The sequence below is a fragment of the Poromitra crassiceps genome (genome assembly GCF_964638095.1).
Source record: "Poromitra crassiceps genome assembly, chromosome: 3".
NCBI lineage: Eukaryota > Metazoa > Chordata > Actinopteri > Beryciformes > Melamphaidae > Poromitra > Poromitra crassiceps.
Window position 1 is genome coordinate 67,134,102 of NC_139625.1, and position 19,484 is coordinate 67,153,585.

At 43.2% G+C, this 19,484-nt stretch overlaps 1 protein-coding gene across 1 annotated transcript in view; it reads right to left on the reverse strand.

Annotated features, from left to right (window-relative positions):
• kiaa1109 (KIAA1109) overlaps positions 1 to 19,484 on the reverse strand; it is a gene marked incomplete at its 5' end in the record, with an annotated part of 191,617 nt that overhangs the window by 30,597 nt on the left and 141,536 nt on the right. Inside the window, 10 exon segments of the mRNA XM_083634137.1 lie at positions 425 to 605; positions 715 to 930; positions 4,061 to 4,326; positions 7,955 to 8,014; positions 8,899 to 8,989; positions 10,951 to 11,063; positions 11,157 to 11,280; positions 15,325 to 15,455; positions 17,823 to 18,049; positions 18,642 to 18,701. Coding sequence (XP_083490263.1) covers positions 425 to 605; positions 715 to 930; positions 4,061 to 4,326; positions 7,955 to 8,014; positions 8,899 to 8,989; positions 10,951 to 11,063; positions 11,157 to 11,280; positions 15,325 to 15,455; positions 17,823 to 18,049; positions 18,642 to 18,701 — 1,469 coding nt within the window.

Below are 19,484 nucleotides of genomic sequence, written 5' to 3' on the forward strand. Positions count from 1 at the left end.
TAAGTTATGTTAAGCCAATATCACCATTAGCGAACACACTCTTGTTGTTCTCTCCTCACTAGATCTTTGCTTGTGTTGTATTAAAATCTCATGTGTACGTTGCTTTGGATAAAAGCATCTGCTAAATGGGAAATTGTAAATTGTGAGAGTGACCCCTTATTAACCCTAATGGTCGATCTGATATATGAGAATCAGATACAAAGAAATACAATACATACAATACAAAGAAAAAAATTCTGCTGCTCAAAAACTGGCTACACGAAGACACCTTGCCTAAACTGCGGTGCAATCTAAAGGGTTGTGCTTTTGGTTCGAGTGTAGTTTGTGTAGTCTGAGTTTGGCAAAGGACATCTGGATTTTATTTCTACTAATGTTCTTTCACCAGAGGCTTGTAGACCACTTGGGTGATGAGAGGGAAGCTGACCTTAACATCTACTCCTGGAATGTAGAAGACGGTAGTCTCCATGTCATTGGATTTGGTCTGCAGGGAGGAGGGACACTTCTTGCCCGGTAGGAGGTGGGTGGTGGAGGTGTAGGGAGGCTGCAGCTTCTTCTTCTTTGGTGGAGACTCCTGGTCCAGACTCCTGAGGCTGCGATCACAACTCCTACAAAAGCCAGAAGGAGAGTAGTGTGGTCAAAGAGGGGGAGGGATGCTATATTTGTTTAGATATCTCAATGTACATGCAGCCGCAGGACGTGTTTCGTCCTTTGTACCTCCTGAAGGAGATGTCCTCGTGTTCAGGTTGCTGGGTAGTGGGGTGAAGGACACACTTGCCACTGTCAATCTCCACCCGGACGTCCAGCTCGAAGTCGATGTTTCTCTCAGTGGGTGGGTTAATGAAGCTGCGGTTGCTAGGTGTGCTCGGCCAGCGCTCGCTGAACAGCTGACTGACCGCGGCGAAGCCTGACGACTTTCTGTGAGACGCTTGGCTGAGAAGAAAGAGGGAAGGAAGACATAATTGGTGAAAAGTAGGGTAGTGAACTGGGCATAATTGGCTGGTCTTTGGTGCGAGGAGATGTCAATAGCTGTTGTACTCTATTCACCTTATGTTCAGACCTTACAGTGGGCCAAATTCTTCCGGGTCCTGTTAACACTTCCGGCGGTCACGGCGCAAAATAAGAGAGTTGTTTTTGGAGCGGACAGTGCAGGGGTAAAATAAAGAACGTAGCCTACTACTTTGAGCTCGGTACACAGCAAGCGAGTATCCACTGTTAGCCAGGCCAGATAACGTTATCGTCGACAATGACGAGCACTTTCTTGTAAAACATACCTGGACTCCAACAAAGAAAGCTTCAGATAGTTTTCTCTCCTCCGAGCGCTCGAGCCACTTACATCAATAAGACCCGCAGACGTTAACGTAATTCCCTGGAATGCGAGACTTAACGAGCCAGTTACATGGCGTTGCATTCTTAGACATTGCCATTTGCTTTTATTTGGTATGTTACATACAATTGGCCAAATTATTAGTTAATTCAGGGTTAGATGATATTGGAGCAGCCAGCCATTTTATTTTATTTTATTTTTAGTGGAAGTTGTGACACGACCACACAACCGGGTCAAATGGGCGTGGCTACATAAGGTGAATAGAACACATCTGTCAAACTCAACGCTCGTGGGCCGAATCCAGCCGAGCACCTCATTTTATGTGGCCCGTGAGTGCAAGCAAAGAATACAATTTGTGCAATAAAAATGTATGGACGCCCGCAGCTAAAAATAGCTATTGTTAAATGTTTAATAACTTTTAAACCGCTAATCCTATCAATATGATTTAAAAACTCCCGTATGTCAGGCATGGCTGTGGGAAATGTGGCCGGGTAACTGGCCTCTCGGGAGCTTCCTCCTTGATTGGGGTACCCGCTAAATCCATTTCTGAGTTGTTCATACTGTCAGGCATGGCTGTGGGAAATGTGGATCTATTCGCGGATAGTTGATGGCCAAGGCAAACTTGGTAACTGAAGTCTCGAGAAGTAGGGAAGTTGTGGAACTTGATAGCTAGGTCTGCAAGGTTCGAAGTTGGGAACGGTTGCAGAGTGTCGTCGCGAGATTCGTTTATGGACAACTACCGAGGACCTGCAGAAACGAACCTTTATAGATCCCGAATATGACATCACCTGTGTTATGACATCACCAGCGAGGCCATTCGAAAGGCATGATTGAGACGCTTATGAATCATGACATCATCACTGTCTGCGACATCATCAGCGATCCATGACATCATAGTAGGAATGACGACATCATAGTAGGAATGATGACATCACAGTAGGAATGATGACATCATCCTAACACCGTAAGGCAGAAATGGTACCTCACATGTCTCGTTTGGACATTCAGAAGTCCATCATGTTCTGCAGCACTGATTTGTCAAGGAAGCCTGTCATTCTTCATCTGAGCCAAATGGCGGTGGTCGTAGGGGAGACCAGGGTCAATTGTAACATTTTTTTTACATTTTCCCTCATAACTCACAGATAGCGTCAAATACAGCCGTCGTCAAGCATCAACATCCCACTTTGTCCACATCATGTCTAAGTAACCTGAACCAGATTTCTTTTTGTATTTTGGATGTTACCGAGCCTCCGTACACGTGCTACCAGGTGAGCCACCAGGATGCACAACTTTGAATACTTTTTAAGACCCCGTGGATACCCTGAATATACATTTTGAATTTGAAACGTTGCTTGTAGGCTACACAAACTGAAAATATTTAACACATTTACCACGAGAGGAAGGGGGTTGTGGCCACATTTACCACTGGTACAGGGTTGTGGCACGAGGCGAAGCCGAGTGCTATAAACCCTGTACCAGTGGTAAATGTGGCCACAAACCCCGACCTCGAGTGGTAAATTTGTTTTCTACAACAGCTACCAAATAATATAAAAAATACACAATTGTAACATCCAATTCATTTATTTACAATCATTACTTGTTTCAGAATACATTTATCCTTCCGCCACAGAATATAGTTCCATACACAAGATCAATGATTGCACTAAACATTTAGTTGCCTTTGAGCCAAAAAACAACTAACCTATTCCTTAACGGGATTCACAGTTATTGATACATTGCCTGTAAAAGTACAGTTATTTAAACAGTTATCTAAAGCAGCCCGTTTTGGTGGTGGTGTGTTGATATCTGGTGACGGCAGAGGGCGTTTGTTTGTTTGACAGTCCCAGGTTCGGGGTCCGGGCGCTAGTCCGACCTCCCGCTAGTCCGAACTCGTGACAACTCAAGCTCAGCCAGTTCTCTCCCCAATTTCACCATGTCGTTCTTTGTTCACTTCACCTTCATCTTCATCTAACCACTGCTCAAAACTCAATCCACCCAGTAAATCAAACGTTACTACGAAATCGGACATTTCCTTGTTAGAGATCGGCCATTTCCTTGTTAGAGATTTGCAGACTGACAGGCTAACAGTGGGCGGAGTCAGCACAGGGAGCGGAGTCAGCATCAGGGAGCGGAGTGATACTGCGGTTGGAGCCGAACTGTAGATTGTTGGCCTATTTACCACTGTTGCTAGCCAATCAGAATCCAGTATTCACTCATGCTGTTGTAGAATGTTATGTTGACTATATTACTTAATACTACTTTGTATATTTCTTTTTTTTTCTAATAAATTGTAGAATAGTTGTACTAGTTGTCTGCCATTATTTCTCCTATAATTCTGCTTTCAGAGCTAGTTATTGAATTATTAAGTACAATAATAATCGAATCAGAGGCAATTATGTAATATGATAACAAGTAGGCTATATACATATACATATATATGGTGTTACATTTACAACTGGCCCTTTGAGGGCAAACATAATGCTGATGTGGCCCGGGATGAAATTGAGTTTGACACCCCTGCTAAATAGAAGGTGACATCAGCTAGTATCAAAGATCAGTCAGTAGCAGGTGGCTAGTTCAGTACCCTTCACCACATGTTTGGGTTTGGGCTTAAGCTTTAGTTTATCTCTCTAAAAAAAAGAATCTTCCACACAAAGTACATGCAGTGCTTGGTTTAATCTAACATCACCATAACAATGCTTCCTTTGAGTAGCCAAAAACAAAAAGATAACTCACACAGGCCGTCGGTAGCTAGGCGGCCTCTCGCGTTCAAACTCGTCCTCCTTGTCAGAGTCCTCGGAGGAGGATGAGGAGAGGTCGTAGCGCCTGTCGTCGTGCTGGAAGGGAAGGGTGGGTGAAAAGACAGCGGGGGTGGCGGGCGCACTGAAAACTGTGTACCGACCCTCACTAATGGATGGGGAATGGAGATGGTGGTGATGATGAGGATGGTGTGGCTCGTCAACGGTGACTGACAACAGGTCCGTTTCTGTCTCCTCGGGGAACTTCAGAAAAGGTCAGGCATTAGAGAGTCAAGAATTTCAAACAGGGCAACACATAAGCCTCTGCATTATGACTTTGATGATCACTTCCTACTTAAGAGTCATCAGTGCTGAAGGCTACGATCGGAGTAATTTGATCAAAGCAAATGCTGTTGATGTAGCTGATGTCTTTAAAGGATGGCTTTACCGGTAATCAACCCACTTTGTATCATATATAATCTTGGTAATATAAGCACATGGGCAGTGTTTTACCTTCTCTCTCCGTTTACCTCATGGAGAATTTGCTCCTGCTCCTGTCTGCAGAAACTCCGCCCCCACCAGCTGCAAGTCATTAGGGTTCGTTAAGGCTCTCCATGCGATTCTCCACGTATGTGCGCATACTTAAAAAATAAAAATAAACAAAAATAAACAATAACAGCCGCCCTCGGAGCAGATTCTGCCTCTCCAGCAGAACTTCCGCAGCTCCGTTCTGACGCATTGTGACGTAAAACGCGTCAGAACGGAGCGCTTTGGCAGAGGAGGAAATGGGAGATCTCCATGAGGAAAACACAGAGAGAAGTAAACACTGCGCATGTGCTTATATTACCGAGATTATTAATGATACAAAGTGGGTTGATTATCGGTAAAGCCATCCTTTAAGTAGGAGGCTAGCCATGAAGTCATAATGGTGAGTCGAACTTTGAAGGAGATAGTGTTCTGTAAAATGGACCGTGGCCCTAGTTGCTCAAAATAATTATTTTATTTTATGAATTTGCGGCACTTCCATTGAGATTTGATATCAATGCTAAATGTGTATCTAATAGCACATTGTAGATCTGTGATATAGATTTGGATGTTTGTGATAACACAGAACACTATCAGCCTAAAATTGTTCTTGGAGTTTTTCTGTAAGGAGGCAGGGAAGAGAGATGGTGCGAGTGTGAGATGAGGAAGAAGAAGAGGATGTCATAACACCTTGACAGAGTGAAGGTGAAATACACTTGATCTCAAGACAATGATCATGAAAAAAAGCCCCAGAAATTCTAGACAAGCAAATGCTTAATCATACTGTATAGCCTTGAGCAGAGTCAGTGTTAAGTCAGTCATCAAAACACTAGAAACTGTGAAGCATGATTATTGGAGGCATTGTATTAGCAATTTTTTTATATATAATTTACAAGCGGCGAAATCCCACAGCAGATGAATCCATTCAACCCGGGTTAATACCATGCGGCACATTTAAACACAGGTGTAAAATACACCCAGCAAAACCTCCATACATCGATCTTTTTTTTCGGAATAAAAAAAGTGTAGTTTTAGCAAACAGGAGCCTGGATTCATGGCCTTTAGTCACAATTTAGTTTACAATACTTTGAGGCCTATCCTTGTTTAAAAAGGTATCAGGTGTAACACTTTAACATATATAAATCATTAACATATAAATGTTCAGGCATTATTACAATACCATAAACAAATGAGAGCATTGCCGAGAAGATTGTCAGACTCTAACGGCCTCTACATTGCAGTTTCCATTGTGAGCCAGCTGGTTGGACTTGGTGGGAAATTTGCGAGATTGGCTTCTAGATAGCTTCTCACAATACCAGATGGTGGAAGGAGTGAAAGGTTGATGGTAAATCATCATCTTCATGTTTAGCCTCTTCAGTAAAGTCAAAGAGAACTAGAAAGACCGCACCGCGGATATATGCCCCCGCCAACAAGTGAGCAGTTGACATGCATGTCTGTCCAGACTTTGACGTTTGAGCCAAATGAGAAGAAATTTCGTCAAGGTGTTACTGAGATATGTTGGTCTCGACCGAGTTTCAAGATGGAGACCAGTCACGTTACCTCAAATCACAATAGTGTGACGTCTGTTATAACATGTCTCGTGACTCATCACCCCATCCTCAATAGCCAATCAGCCCCTGTCAATAGGACGTCCGTTATGACGTCGCTGCTGAGCCTATGACGTGGCAGTATATATAGCCATGGTCAGCGCGTCATCAACCTCTGCCTGACCGTTCACTTTAGTGGTGGCTGTACCTGGGCCGATCGTCTTCTCTGGAGCTGTGTTTCGCCCCACCCACCTCCCCAGTCCACCACCAACGTCTTGACTCCTGAAGAATTCCCTACGGGGGGATTCTCTATCCTAGACTGAGCAGATGCCCTCCTCTCTCACCACAAGAAGAGGGTCATCTTACCACGGAGTCATTACGCCAAAATTAGTTGCCATGCTATTTGTGAATAAAGCGTGCTTGTCAAATTTTACCCACTGGTCTCTCATGACTGAAATGGCATTACCGAGCTGAAAATGGTGTTCATGAGGTCACAGTGACATTGACCTTTGCTTTGAACACCAAAATGTAATCAGTTCATCTTTGATTCCATGTGGACATTTGAGGCAAATTAGATGAAATTCCGTCAAGGTGTTCCTGAGATATCACATTAACGAGCATGAAACAAGCGGTCGTGATGCCACAGTAACCTTGAACTTTGACCACCAAAATCTAATCCGTTCATCCTTGAGTCCAAGTGGATATTTGAGGAAAGTTGGGTGAAATTCCATCAAGGCATTCCTGAGATATCGATTCCTGAGTTAATGAGCTTGAAAATGGCATTTGAGAGGCCACATAGTGACCTTGACCTTTGATGACCAAAATGTAATCAGTTCATCCTTGTGTCCAAGTTGATGTTTGAGCCAAATTGAAAGAAATTCCGTCAAGCCGTTCCTGAGATATCGCGTTAACGAACTTGGGAATGGCGTTTGTGAGGTCACAGTGACCTTGAACTTTGACCTATGACCACCAAAATCTAATCAGTTCATCCTAGAGTCCAAGTCGACGTTTGAGGCGAATTTCATGAAATTGCGTCAAGGCGTTCCTCAGATATTGCGTTAACGAACATTGGACGGACGGACGGACGGACGTACTTACGGGCAACCCGAATCCATAATGCCTCCGGCCTGGCTATCGCATAAAGGCAGAGGCATGGTGGGGGAGGGAAGACAAGCAGCAACATCCTCTTTGCAACATGAAGATGCTACTAGCTTCAGATGCAGCCTAACAATAATGTTGACCATGGTCTCATTTGTTTACTGTAATTATACCAAGGCGTCCAAATTAATTTGATAATATATTGAATGCTACACACAGCACCTTTAAAGCTCGATTGGTGGAAGGCCCAGCCTAGATGGATCTTTTATCTGCATTGTGTTTTTAATGATGTTATGCATAGCTGCAGGAAACCAATAAGTACATTAAGTTTGAAGCAAAATGATTTGGATTGTTACTGTATGCAATTTCAAGACAGGATAGGAGTGTGTGATTTAGTTCATAATGCAGGTATCATTTCAATCATGTATCCATTTCCATGTAAGTCTTCATATCATGCAGGCAAATTACTTTGTTGCATATATGGACCAGGAATAAATCAGGAATGTGACTAGAGACAACTTCCCACATAAAATAAATTGAGTTTTAAAACACGAGGTGGTTTTGGGGGGGAGGGGCACACTGAAAAACCATCTTGTTTTGAATTTTGCATATTCCAAATCATATAAGTGTTGAAGGTAATCACAGAGGAGAAAAGGAAACAATCTGATTTTGGTTAGGCATCCTTCCCCATGTGTTAATATTTCATCTTTAGTTCCATATACCTTGAATACCTCTCCTGGACTGACAGGCGTGTTTGTGGAGTCCAAGCCCTGATTATTAATCTTTAATTGAACAAAGGAGACATCAAAACGTAGCTCATCCAAAATAAAAATAAAAATAACAAAATAAATAATAAAAATAATGAAATAATAATAATAATAATGATGATGAAGAAGATGATGATAACATTTTTACGAGGAGGCCATATTGCGCTTTGACGACAATGGCTACTCCTTTAAAATAAACTGTACAGCCCCCAATGATGCTTTTCTGAAATACCCCAAACGACTCTATTGTGTCCAGGTGATTACACTGAAAAGGCCTGAGCACAATCTGCTTTTGACTGATGATATATTCTCATTCCTGAAACAACACCATGACATAACACCCATTGTTGACAAACACAGACAGAACTGAAGGATAAGCTGAGCGGGCCCTAAGCATATAATCAACATAAAAGCACATGAAACTAAAAAGCATTCAATATTTCGTTTGGTTAAAATAAATGTATCAAGACAGAATTTGTTGTAGATATTGCAATCAAAGCTGAGATGTTGTAGCTTTCTCTATTATGTGAACATGTCCGAACATCACTGTATGTGCTGAGGTTTGTTTGTGGAGGTGTGATTACCATATCACTGAATGAGCTGAGGTTTGTTTGTAGAGGTGTGATTACCGTATCACTGAATGAGCTGAGGTTTGTTTGTGGAGGTGTGATTACCGTATAACTGTATGTACTGAGGTTTGTTTGTAGAGGTGTGATTACCGTATCACTGTATGTACTGAGGTTTGTTTGTAGAGGTGTGATTACCGTATCACTGTATGTACTGAGGTTTGTTTGTGGAGGTGTGATTACCGTATCACTGTATGTACTGAGGTTTGTTTGTGGAGGTGTGATTACCGTATCACTGTATGTACTGAGGTTTGTTTGTGGAGGTGTGATTACCGTGTCCTGGATGTTGAAGGTGACCCTGGGCCCAGGGGAGGAGGCATCCACGCGGATATCTGGCAAGTCATCTACATCCCCTATTCTGGAACTGAAGGCACAGGAGAATGACACAAATTAGTGGCAAGAGATGCACCGATAACAGTCTAAAACAGGCAATGAGTATATCTGTGTTCAGTAAAATATTACTCAATGGTACAGTAGTTGGCATCAGCAAGATACTGAATGGTTATTAATATCATTTTGGCAGTCATAACTTAAAGAGGTGGACCCTGTCATTGGTTCCAAGACAGCACATTCCCTGCACATTCCTTTTTTATCCTTAATTTCTTTTTCACAAACAAATGTAGTTGCATTTGAAATCTGGTGGGCAGCTCCTATGGCAACGTCACATTGACAAACTGTGTTCTTAAAGAGACAGGCGCAGGTAAAAATAACAAAATGATAAATTAAAAAAATGATTTTCGACTTTCAATAATAAAAGTCGATCTTGATAATAAAAACGATTATTCGAATATTCGAAATTCGTTGCCCATCCCTAACGTGGATCCTCATGCCCTTCTAGATGTGTCCAACATTCACCATAAGTCCGTTTCTCCCTGTCGTTTTATTCTGCATTATAATCAATTGTCTTTTAATTCAAAGGGCGTGTTTACTTCTCACCTATATCCAGGCCAAATAAGAAATAAAATAAAGAACCAGTAAACAAACAAAAATGTTTCATCTCCCTCTGAATGATTAAAATAAAATAAAATATAGCAATAATATTTTCTGTAGCCTACTTCACGTTAAAGTTATGGCTATTCTGTTATGACTAAATACTCTACTTGTCATTTTCTTATTTTCATCTCTTCGCTTTTAATTGCAGTGTGTAGAATTTACTCTCAAATGTGGAGATTTTGCACAGAATCTTTCAGCAACACTACTCAAAAGTCACATACTGTACATTATACTGTACAGCCATATACTGTACTGCCATATACTGTACATTGGTTTAGCCATATACTGTACAGCCTATACTGTACTTCCATATACTGTACTGCCACATACTGTACATTATACTGTACAGCCATATACTGTACTGCCATATACTGTACATTGGTTTAGCCATAGAGTGTACTGGCTGCCATATACTGTACATTGGTTTAGCCATATACTGTACTGCCATATACTGTACAGCCATATACTGTACTGCCATATACTGTACATTGGTTTAGCCATAGAGTGTACTGGCTGCCATATACTGTACATTGGTTTAGCCATATACTGTACTGCCATATACTGTACAGCCTATACCAGGGATACTCAACTTGCTTTGCCCGGGGGCCACTTTCGTGAAATGATAGAAGGCCAGGGGGCCAGTTAATAAACAATCAATATACATTTTTCTGTAGCGGATTGTAGGTGTCAGACGGAGTTTAGTCTGACAATGTTGTGCACACCAGATAGTTACTTCGGTTAAGTACATACATAAGTGCCTGGGTAGCGAGCAGACGGCGGTATTTGACAATTTAGCAGCTAAATCATAGATTATTGAAAGATATTCCATATTCCAGACTGAAATGCTATAACAGAAGTGTGAGTATTGGCCAGAATTACATGAACATTTGGACACTTATTCAGCAGGTATCTTGCATGTTGCGTTCAGGTGCACTGTTAAAAAAAGAAAAAAAGAAAAAAGGCATGTGGCCCGCGGGCCGCCAGTTGAGTATCACTGCTGTAGATTATACTGTACAGCCAGATACTGTACAGCCACATACTGTACTGCCAGATACTGTACATTGGTTTAAAGCAGAAACAATGCATTTTAGGGTTTAGTTAGCCTTTAAGCTTGAGAAACACTAGCAGTAACAATACCACTGGCGTGAGGTAGAGGCCGCCACTTGTCTCAATCCAGCCCGCTCTCATTTCTTTTCATCATTATATAAAGGTATTTGTTGTTATAAATGCTACATGTAGCATCTTTACTTTACTTTGAGTGACATTTCAGTGATGCTATGATACCATGGAAAAAAGCCTGTAGACTAGTTTCAGCACGGCCTCCTGTATTACCTCTGTCGGTCCATCCTCTTCACAGGGGGCCGGCCCGCTGCTGCTGAGATGCTTTTGGAGCGGTTGTAGCTCGGCTTGTAGCCCAGGCCCCACTTGTCCTTCAGAGAGGCTGCCTGGTAAGGAACACACACAAACACAAAGTCCAAAACAGGTCTCTTACAAGTCCACATTTGACCAAGACTCAAGCTCACAGGATATGCATTCACCCTCATGCTGGAGCGGCGTAGTTTCTTCCTGACATCTCTCCTGATGTCGTTCACGGCCACAGACTCCAGCTGCTGATAGCGCTGGATCTCCTGGTTGATGGTGCCCTCACTGGCCCCCAGTTTCCTGAGGTCAAGAAAACATGGTGTGCATTTTGAATCCAAACACTGCAACAGGACAATCATATGGACAATAAATGTCCTTAGGGATGCAACAATATCGTTTTAAAGTATACTGCGATATCAAGCAACCATGGTTACCATCCCGTAAGCTTTCCCTGTAACACCGTGTCCACGATATGTTGTGCAATGTGAACAGCACCACACACCACTACAAATAAGTTCATAATGGAGGACACTTTTCTAAACGTTCTCATAGTTTCAGTTCAATAAAGCAATATTTTTCTTCAAAGTTAAATACTTGTTTTTCCCCCCACTGGGCCATACTATCTTTAACTCATTGAGTGCCAATGACGACTTTAGTCGTCAATTCAAATAGTGGCGTAGAGTGCCAAAGACGACTAAAGTCGTCAATTGCGTTTTTTGACGGGGGGATGTCGATCTAAGCCTCTTACATCGCCTCTTACAATATGGGAGCTATTGAATGTGTCTAACCTATTTTACAGAACCCTTAGGTGGCGACAGTGCTCTCCAGATAACAGAAAGGCAAGGAAAAAACAAAGAAGAAGTCGTTGGAGAAACGGAAATCGCATCGCATCCGTATGCATCGATATGCATTAAGCATAACGTTACTGTAGCTGTGCCTGCAGCAGCCAATCTGCTCCCACAATTGAGCCGCTCCGTGTCCGTTGCGACAGCACATCCGCATGATCAGCCGTGGAGTTGTTATTATTCTCAACTGGAAGCATGGGAGCGGGTAACAAACACACGCAGAACGCTGTAAAAAAGCTGGATGTAGCGGACTTTTCAGTGCAGAGCAAACGCAGTAGAAAGCCCCAGAGACACTCCCACGGACTGGAGGAGGGGTTTGCAGTTGAGGCGGGGGGGGGGGGGGGGGGGGGCACGCAGAGCAGCACACAACACCCAGACAGACCCAGACAGCAGGAGAGGATTGCCAAACGCAAGCCAGAATATCCGATGCCCACCAGCAGCAGAGGTCGAGCTGTCTGGAACAGACAGCTCGGAGGTCGAGCTGTCTGGAACATTCGTTATGCCGATGACACAACCCTGATCGCAAATAATAAAGAGGAAATCATGACCATGGCAAACCATCTCAGGCAAGCGAGCTTGGAAATGGGTCTTCACATCAACAGCCTGAAGACTTCTACCATGAATGTGCATGGGAAAGGAAATGTGAAAATCCAGGGTGATGAACTTGAAAATGTGAAAAAGTTTAAGTTCCTGGGATCTTATATCACCCCTGAAGGAGACAGCGCTGCAGACATCAAGATAAGAATAGGACAGGCCAGGAGCATTGCAGCAAACCTGACGGAAGTGTGGAAATCACAAGATCTAAGCCTGAAACTGAAAGTGAAGCTAGCAAAAGCGCTGACGTGCAGCGTCGCGCTGTATGGATGTGAAAGCTGGACCTTAAGGAAGGCAGAGGAAAGAATGATTGAGGTCTTCGAGCTGTGGCTGTGGAGACGAGTACTGAGAGTCAGTTGGAAGGAGAGACGGACCAATGACTGGGTGAGGGCGAAAGTGGGAATAACTGTAGAGCAAGGAATGCTGGAGGAAGTAAAGAACAGGAAGCTGAGAAAGTATGACCACTGGAAAAGACGAGGCGATAGCCTAGTGTTGGCAACAATAGAGGGAGAGGTGTGCGCGAAAGGACGGCAGGGGAGAAGGAAGACAGAATGGATAGACAACATCAGAGACTGGAGAGGAGATTTGAAATCTGCAAGAAAGGCTGCCATCGAAAGGAATGCCCACGGCCCATCATAGGACTAAGGCAAACTGAGCTGAGCTGACCAGCAGCAAATCAAGACCAGCAAGAAGCTGCAACCAGCAGCGCACGCAGGGGCCAGCGCTGCTGGTTGCAGCTAAAAATATTATTCTGCCAAACAAAATTCCCTGGCCTTCACTGTTTTATTGAAGGAAATTATTTTTGAGGTGTGACTACATCAGAAAATTAGCTTCAGAGTCAGTGATGTGCTTGAAATGTTTAATTTCACAAAAGGCTCATTATCTCAGCTTCTAGAAAAAAACGGCTGTTTTTGGTTAAATCAAGCTATCTTCTCCGGCTGATAACTAAAGAACGGAAAATTATATCAATAAACCTGTTTTTGCTGATGATAGAAGAGAGTCTCATCGTTCTTTTTGCGTGTTCGGTGTTTACATAGTAATATCACACAATATTCTGTGGGCCTCGAGAAATCACTGAAAAAAGCTCTGAAACTCTGGCACTGGGAGCGTCCGTTCTCCAAAAGTGGCTGGCACTCAATGAGTTAATTAACTTACTAAGTTTCAATAACTTAATTTCCTTTAAATAGAGAGCTCCGGGAACGAGTCCGGAAATCATCGATGCTAACAGCCCTGGTTCTTCACAGTTTTCGCCTATGGGAGTTTTGAATGGGTTTTTGGCGCGATGCTTCTAATAATCTCTCTGGGCAACGCTGGCTTAATCAAACGCGAACCAGTGTTTAGTAACATCATCTTCACACATGAAGACCACTTTTATGAGTTTTGAAGCTTTTATGTGCCGTTAAAAGGGTGGCTAGCTAGCAAACGGCTAAATGAGACTACAATGTTGACGCGGATATTATACGTCATCACGAGTGAACCGGAGTGAACGCGGAAATTCTTTCTCTCGCAATCAATGCGTGGACGCCTATGCGACACTGTGTGTAGTTCTGGATTAGCTTAGCACGAACTTTTTACCTCTAGGGCTCGCAGTTACGCTTCAAAACTCATGAAAGTGGTCATCATGTGTGAAGATTATCCCGCTGAACCTTGGTTCGCGTTTGATTAAACTTGCGTTGCCCACAGACATTATTTGAAGCATCGCGCCAAAAACCCATTCAAAAATCCCATAGACAGAAACAGTGAAGAACCAGGAAGTTCGGGACTTCCGCATTCAGCCTACAAAAATACGTCATCCCTGGAGCTCTCTATATGCATGCACCGTTTTCAAGGTACTAAATGGCCTTGCCCCTCCCCCGCTAAATGAGTACATCAATCAGAGACCTGTATCTGGATCCACAACCAGAACCACCAGAGCCTCAATTAGAGGCGATTGTGTTATCCCATACAGGCGCACCACCTTTGGCCAGACAGTTCTGTCTGTCAAGGGTGGCAAACTCTGGAACACAATTCCGTCGGCCATAAGGGAATGCCCAACACTAGGCATGTTTAAGGGTCAAGTGAAGAGATGGCTGAAGTCCACTCAACTATGTACTCATCACTAGGGAATAGAACAGTATGTTTATACTGTATGGATATGTGTGTTGTATCTCTGTATTTTTTATTTTTTTCTCTCAATCCAGCCCGAGTAAGTCAGAAGTAATGTAGAACACCCATCATAATGCGATTATTCTCCAAATCATGTAAAATCTTGTAGCCCGAGTAAGTCTTCTTTGTATATCTTACTTTTCAGCTGGATGTTGATCCCAAACTCAGGTTTTAGTATCAGACTGTATATTCCTGTATATTTTGTACTTTGCACTTTGTACTTAGCTATGTAGAGCTCTAATCTCAGGTTCGCACTTTGCACTTTGCATTGTGTTTACATTTTAAATATGTTTCGTTGCACTAAGTTACTTTTCCCCCTATCAGGACAATTTCTCTGCATACTTGCACTTTGTATTGTGTTTACATTTTAAATATATTTTTGTTGCACTATGTTACTTTTTACCCCTACCAGGACTCTAAGCCTGTATCATCTGGCAGGGGGACTAACAATGGAAATCAGTCCTGTGACTGCAATTGTCGTGCATTTACATTTTTTTTTAAATGTTCATTAATGTACACCTGTCCCCTATCGAACAAATAAACGAATTTAATTGAATTAGGGGGGGGGGGGATTTGATAGCATGAATTACCATATAGCTTGATATTTTGGTAGATACTGTACCGTACCGTGCTGTGGAATTTCATATCGTTACATCCCCAATGTCCATCGTTGGATCCTTCAGAGTAAACCCTCTACAAGTGTAAGTAGCATCTCTTACTTCAGAGTAAACCCTCTACAAGTGTAAGTAGCATCTCTTACTTGAGGTCCTCGATGACCTTGGCCTGTTCGTTCAGCTCTCGGATATCCATCAGCCTCTTGGTGAACTTCCTCCCACGGGCGTCAATCACCTGGTTCCCCATCGCCATCTGCCTCCTGGGGTCAACGGGCTCCTGTTTGGTCACAGACATGTTACACACCCACAACTCATTCAGCCGGTCGGACTGACCACAGAAAGTGACAAACCTGCTTATCAAACCCAATTATCAATTTCTTCTGCAAAGACTCTCCCAGGCAGTTGCTGTAAATGTGTTCTTAGTAAATTTGTCTTGTTAAATCCGGTAATTATTTTGATTATTATGATTCAACCAAGAGAAGTTAATGTGGAGTGCAGTCCACACATCAGGGATGATACAACAGAAAATGTCACAAAATGGAAGACACCACCACCACCTCCACCGCTTCTCCCCTCAAAGTTCCTAAATCAGGGAAATTATTAATGAATGCAAGAAGAAAAAAGTAAGCCTTCTTGCCACAGGGAATTCTGTGACACAAATTACTTTTTTTCACCCACCGCTGAAGCTTAACAAGGAGGGCAGTGAAAGCAAATGCGAAGCGCCACCGTTCTCTAACATGATGCCAAATGAGCTTTGGCATACAACGGCATTGCTAAGCATTTTGGAATCCACGCCAGTCAACTGAAGATGATTGAGATGTAACGGCACCTTGGAAGTGATTTTGTGGGCCCAGAGAGAAAATAAACATAGAATTAACTAGAGCTGCAACGATTAATTGATTAATCGGTTAGTTGTCAACTATTAAATTAATCAGCAAATATTTCGATAATCGATTAATCGGTTTGAGTTTTCTTTTCCTTTTTGTAAAGATTCTCTGATTCCAGCTTCTTAAATGTGAATATTTTCCTGCTTCTTTACTCCTCTATTACAGCAAACTGATTAACTTGGTTGGTCAGGACAAAAGAAGACATTTGAGGACTCTTGGGCTTTGGGAAACACTGATACAGCATTTCTCACAATTTTCTGACATTTTATAGACCAAACAACTAATCAATTAATTGACAGATTAATCGACAATGAAAACAATCGTTAGTTGCAGCCCTAGAGTTAACACTGCAGGTGACTACATACACAGCCCCAGGAGAGGGGTCTTTGGGCCCGGAGGCCACCCGCTCCGGGGCGAGGTGAGGCACAGTTTAAGTAGTCGGCTGGGACACAGACACTCTGAGGCCTGGGGCTGAGACCCAGGATGTGGTTTACCAGACGCTTCCGCAAGGTCAGGCGGGGGCTGAACGCACCCTCTGGACTCTGCAAACAACGGCAGGGACAGAGGCATGGACACGTGCAGCATGAATGACTCAAGGAATGGTGTCTGAAGCATTGTTTTAAAGGGACATTTCACCCCAAAATTAAAAAATACATATTTCACCTTTTACCTGTAATGCTATTTATCCATCTAGATCGTTTTGGTGCAAGTATATAGGAAACACTTTATTTCGACCAAACTAGACCCACTAGCTGTTAGCAGCAGCTAGCTGCTAGCGGGTGTAGTTTGGTCGAAAGAACATAGTTCCTATATGAAATAGCTCACAACAAGGTCTGTGGATTATCTTGGGTACCCGGGTCATGATTTCTGGAAAGAGACATTGCTGTAGAGATTTTCAAATTTATTTTTTTGGGTGCTTTGAGCACCACAGGACGAGTGCCATCCAGCTCCATTGTATTCGAGATAAGGCAGATATCTCTACAACAGATATCTTCAAATCTCACCAACTCACACCAAAATTACCTAGATGGATAAATAGCACTACAGGTAAGAGGAAAAATATGTATTTTGAATTTTGGGGTGGACTGTCCCTTTAAATGTAAGCCATGCAGGATTTCTCCAAATGCATTGTTGTAACATGAAATGTCACAACGACCATCATTGGCAGGTTCTGCAACACTAGTGAACTGCTTTTTATAGCACTAATGAAATGGATTCCAAGAACTACCTAATTGGAAACACAAAGCACAACATTATGCGATTTTCAACCCACTTTGTATCATTATAATTTCGGTAATAAGCAGATGGACAGTGTTTACCTTCTCTATGTGTTTTCTGCACCGAGAATGTGCCGTTCATCTGCCTGCAGAAACTGCGCCCCTGTCAGCTGGTATGGATCATTAAGGCTCGCTAAGGCTCTCAATGCGATTCTCCGTAGATGTGCGCATATAGAAAAAATGTGCCTCGAACAAACTGCAGAGCTCTCGGCGCAGGAAAACATGAAGAGAAGGTAGAGGCTTCTCATCTGTATAAATTACCGACATTGTAATGATACAAAGCGGGGTGAAAATCAGCAAAGACTTCCTTAAACTAATATTTAATAAAGACAAGTTATTTTGGAAATGTTCTTATTCTAGTGCCAGCAGTAGTAGTGAAACAGGAGCAGTGTATCCTATGCATTTCAGCGCTGGTCTTAAACCAAACTGCAAGCTGGTATGCACATGTCCCCACTGCCCACACACATGTTGTTGACTGACCATGTGGATGGTGGGCGACATGTTGTCTGCTTCGTCCTCGTCTGAGAGGTCGGCCATGTTGACGGAGTTCAGGTCGGCGATGTCGTCCACGTCCTCCTCGCCCGTCAGCGAGGTCAGCGTGTTGCCCAGGGCGTTGAGCCGCTTGCCGATGTTGGGGTCCATGTGCACGTCGATGCCGCACATCTTCCACAGCACATTCAGGGTCCAGGTTCCCGCGCTGCTGCTCTCTGAAAGAACAATGTGGGAGAGAGGGTGCAGGGTCAATTAATGCACTTTTTTAATCAAGTTTTATTCTGATTTTCAACTCGTTTTCTCCCCAGTTGTACTTGGCCAATTCCCTGTTAGCATGTCCCGGTTATTACTCCCCCACTTCTGCCGATCTGGGGAGAGCTGTAGGCTACCACATGCTTCCCTCGATTATGTGCAGTCACCAGCCGCTTCTTTTCACCCGAGAGTGAGGAATTTCACTGGCAGGACGTAGCGCGTGGGAGGATCACACTATTCCCCCCAGTTCCCCTCATCCCGAACAGGCGCCAGGCGACCAGAGGAGGCACTAGTGCAGCGACCAGGACACATTAATCCGGCTTCCCACCATACATGGCCAACTGTGCCTGTATGGAGGCCCGACCAAGCCGGAGGTAACAAGGGGCCTCGAACCTGCGACCCTCGTGTTGGTAGGCAGGGAATACTGATGCACTACCCGGACGCACAATTAAAATTAAACACGGTTGTCTCATCCCCATTGCTTTTGTCAGAATGGAGCTTTGGGGCTCGATCCATATTTGATGAACTAACTAGAGCTTAGTCATAAGAACTTGCCTGCAGACGGTTGCCCTGTAGTCCTGGAACATACTTCATATGTGCCATCAGGGACCACACCTACATACAGACCACACACAAGCACAGAGACAGGTCATATTTGAGAATTATAAGTCACATAGGAATTTTCCATTTCTATCCTCTGAAGTTATGTCATCAGTCAAACAGTAATGGGTCCCTCCCTACTAAGGATGCACAATATTTGATTGTTTTGACGATATCCGATACGGCGATATTTTCCAACCTTTTGGCCGATTGCCGATACAGTATATGTGTGCATTTCTTCTCCACATAATTTCAGAGAACATCAACTCTCACATTATTATTAGGGGTTCAAGCCCCGAAGGGGTTGAAACCCTATTGTTTTTGTGCTGGTTTATTATTATCGTTGTTCATCTGCCTCGATGCAAATTCCCGTGAGTTGGTAAATGGCAGAGACTGGGATTTGGCACAATGACAGATATTGGTGGCTGGTTTCTGCTCAAGGAATATTTTTCGAATCGGCCTGAAGGTGGCGCTATAATTAAAGGTTTTACGTTAAAGGCCATAACTTCCATGCCGTTTGTCCAATTTTCAAACCTTCTTTTTCCAGGTGTTCAGGTGAATCTGCTCTACAAATTTGCCATAAGGACCCTCAAGGTCCGTCTCGAAAAATTTTGAGATATTTTGAAAAGTTTGGAAAACACATTTTTGACATCTCCTCCTAGACCACATGTGTCAAACTCAAGGCCCGGGGGCCAAATCCGGCCCGGCACCACATTTTATGTGGCCCGCGAGAGCTAGCAAAGAATATAATTCTTCACAAAACATACCTATTGGTAAATTGAATAATAGTTGTAGGCT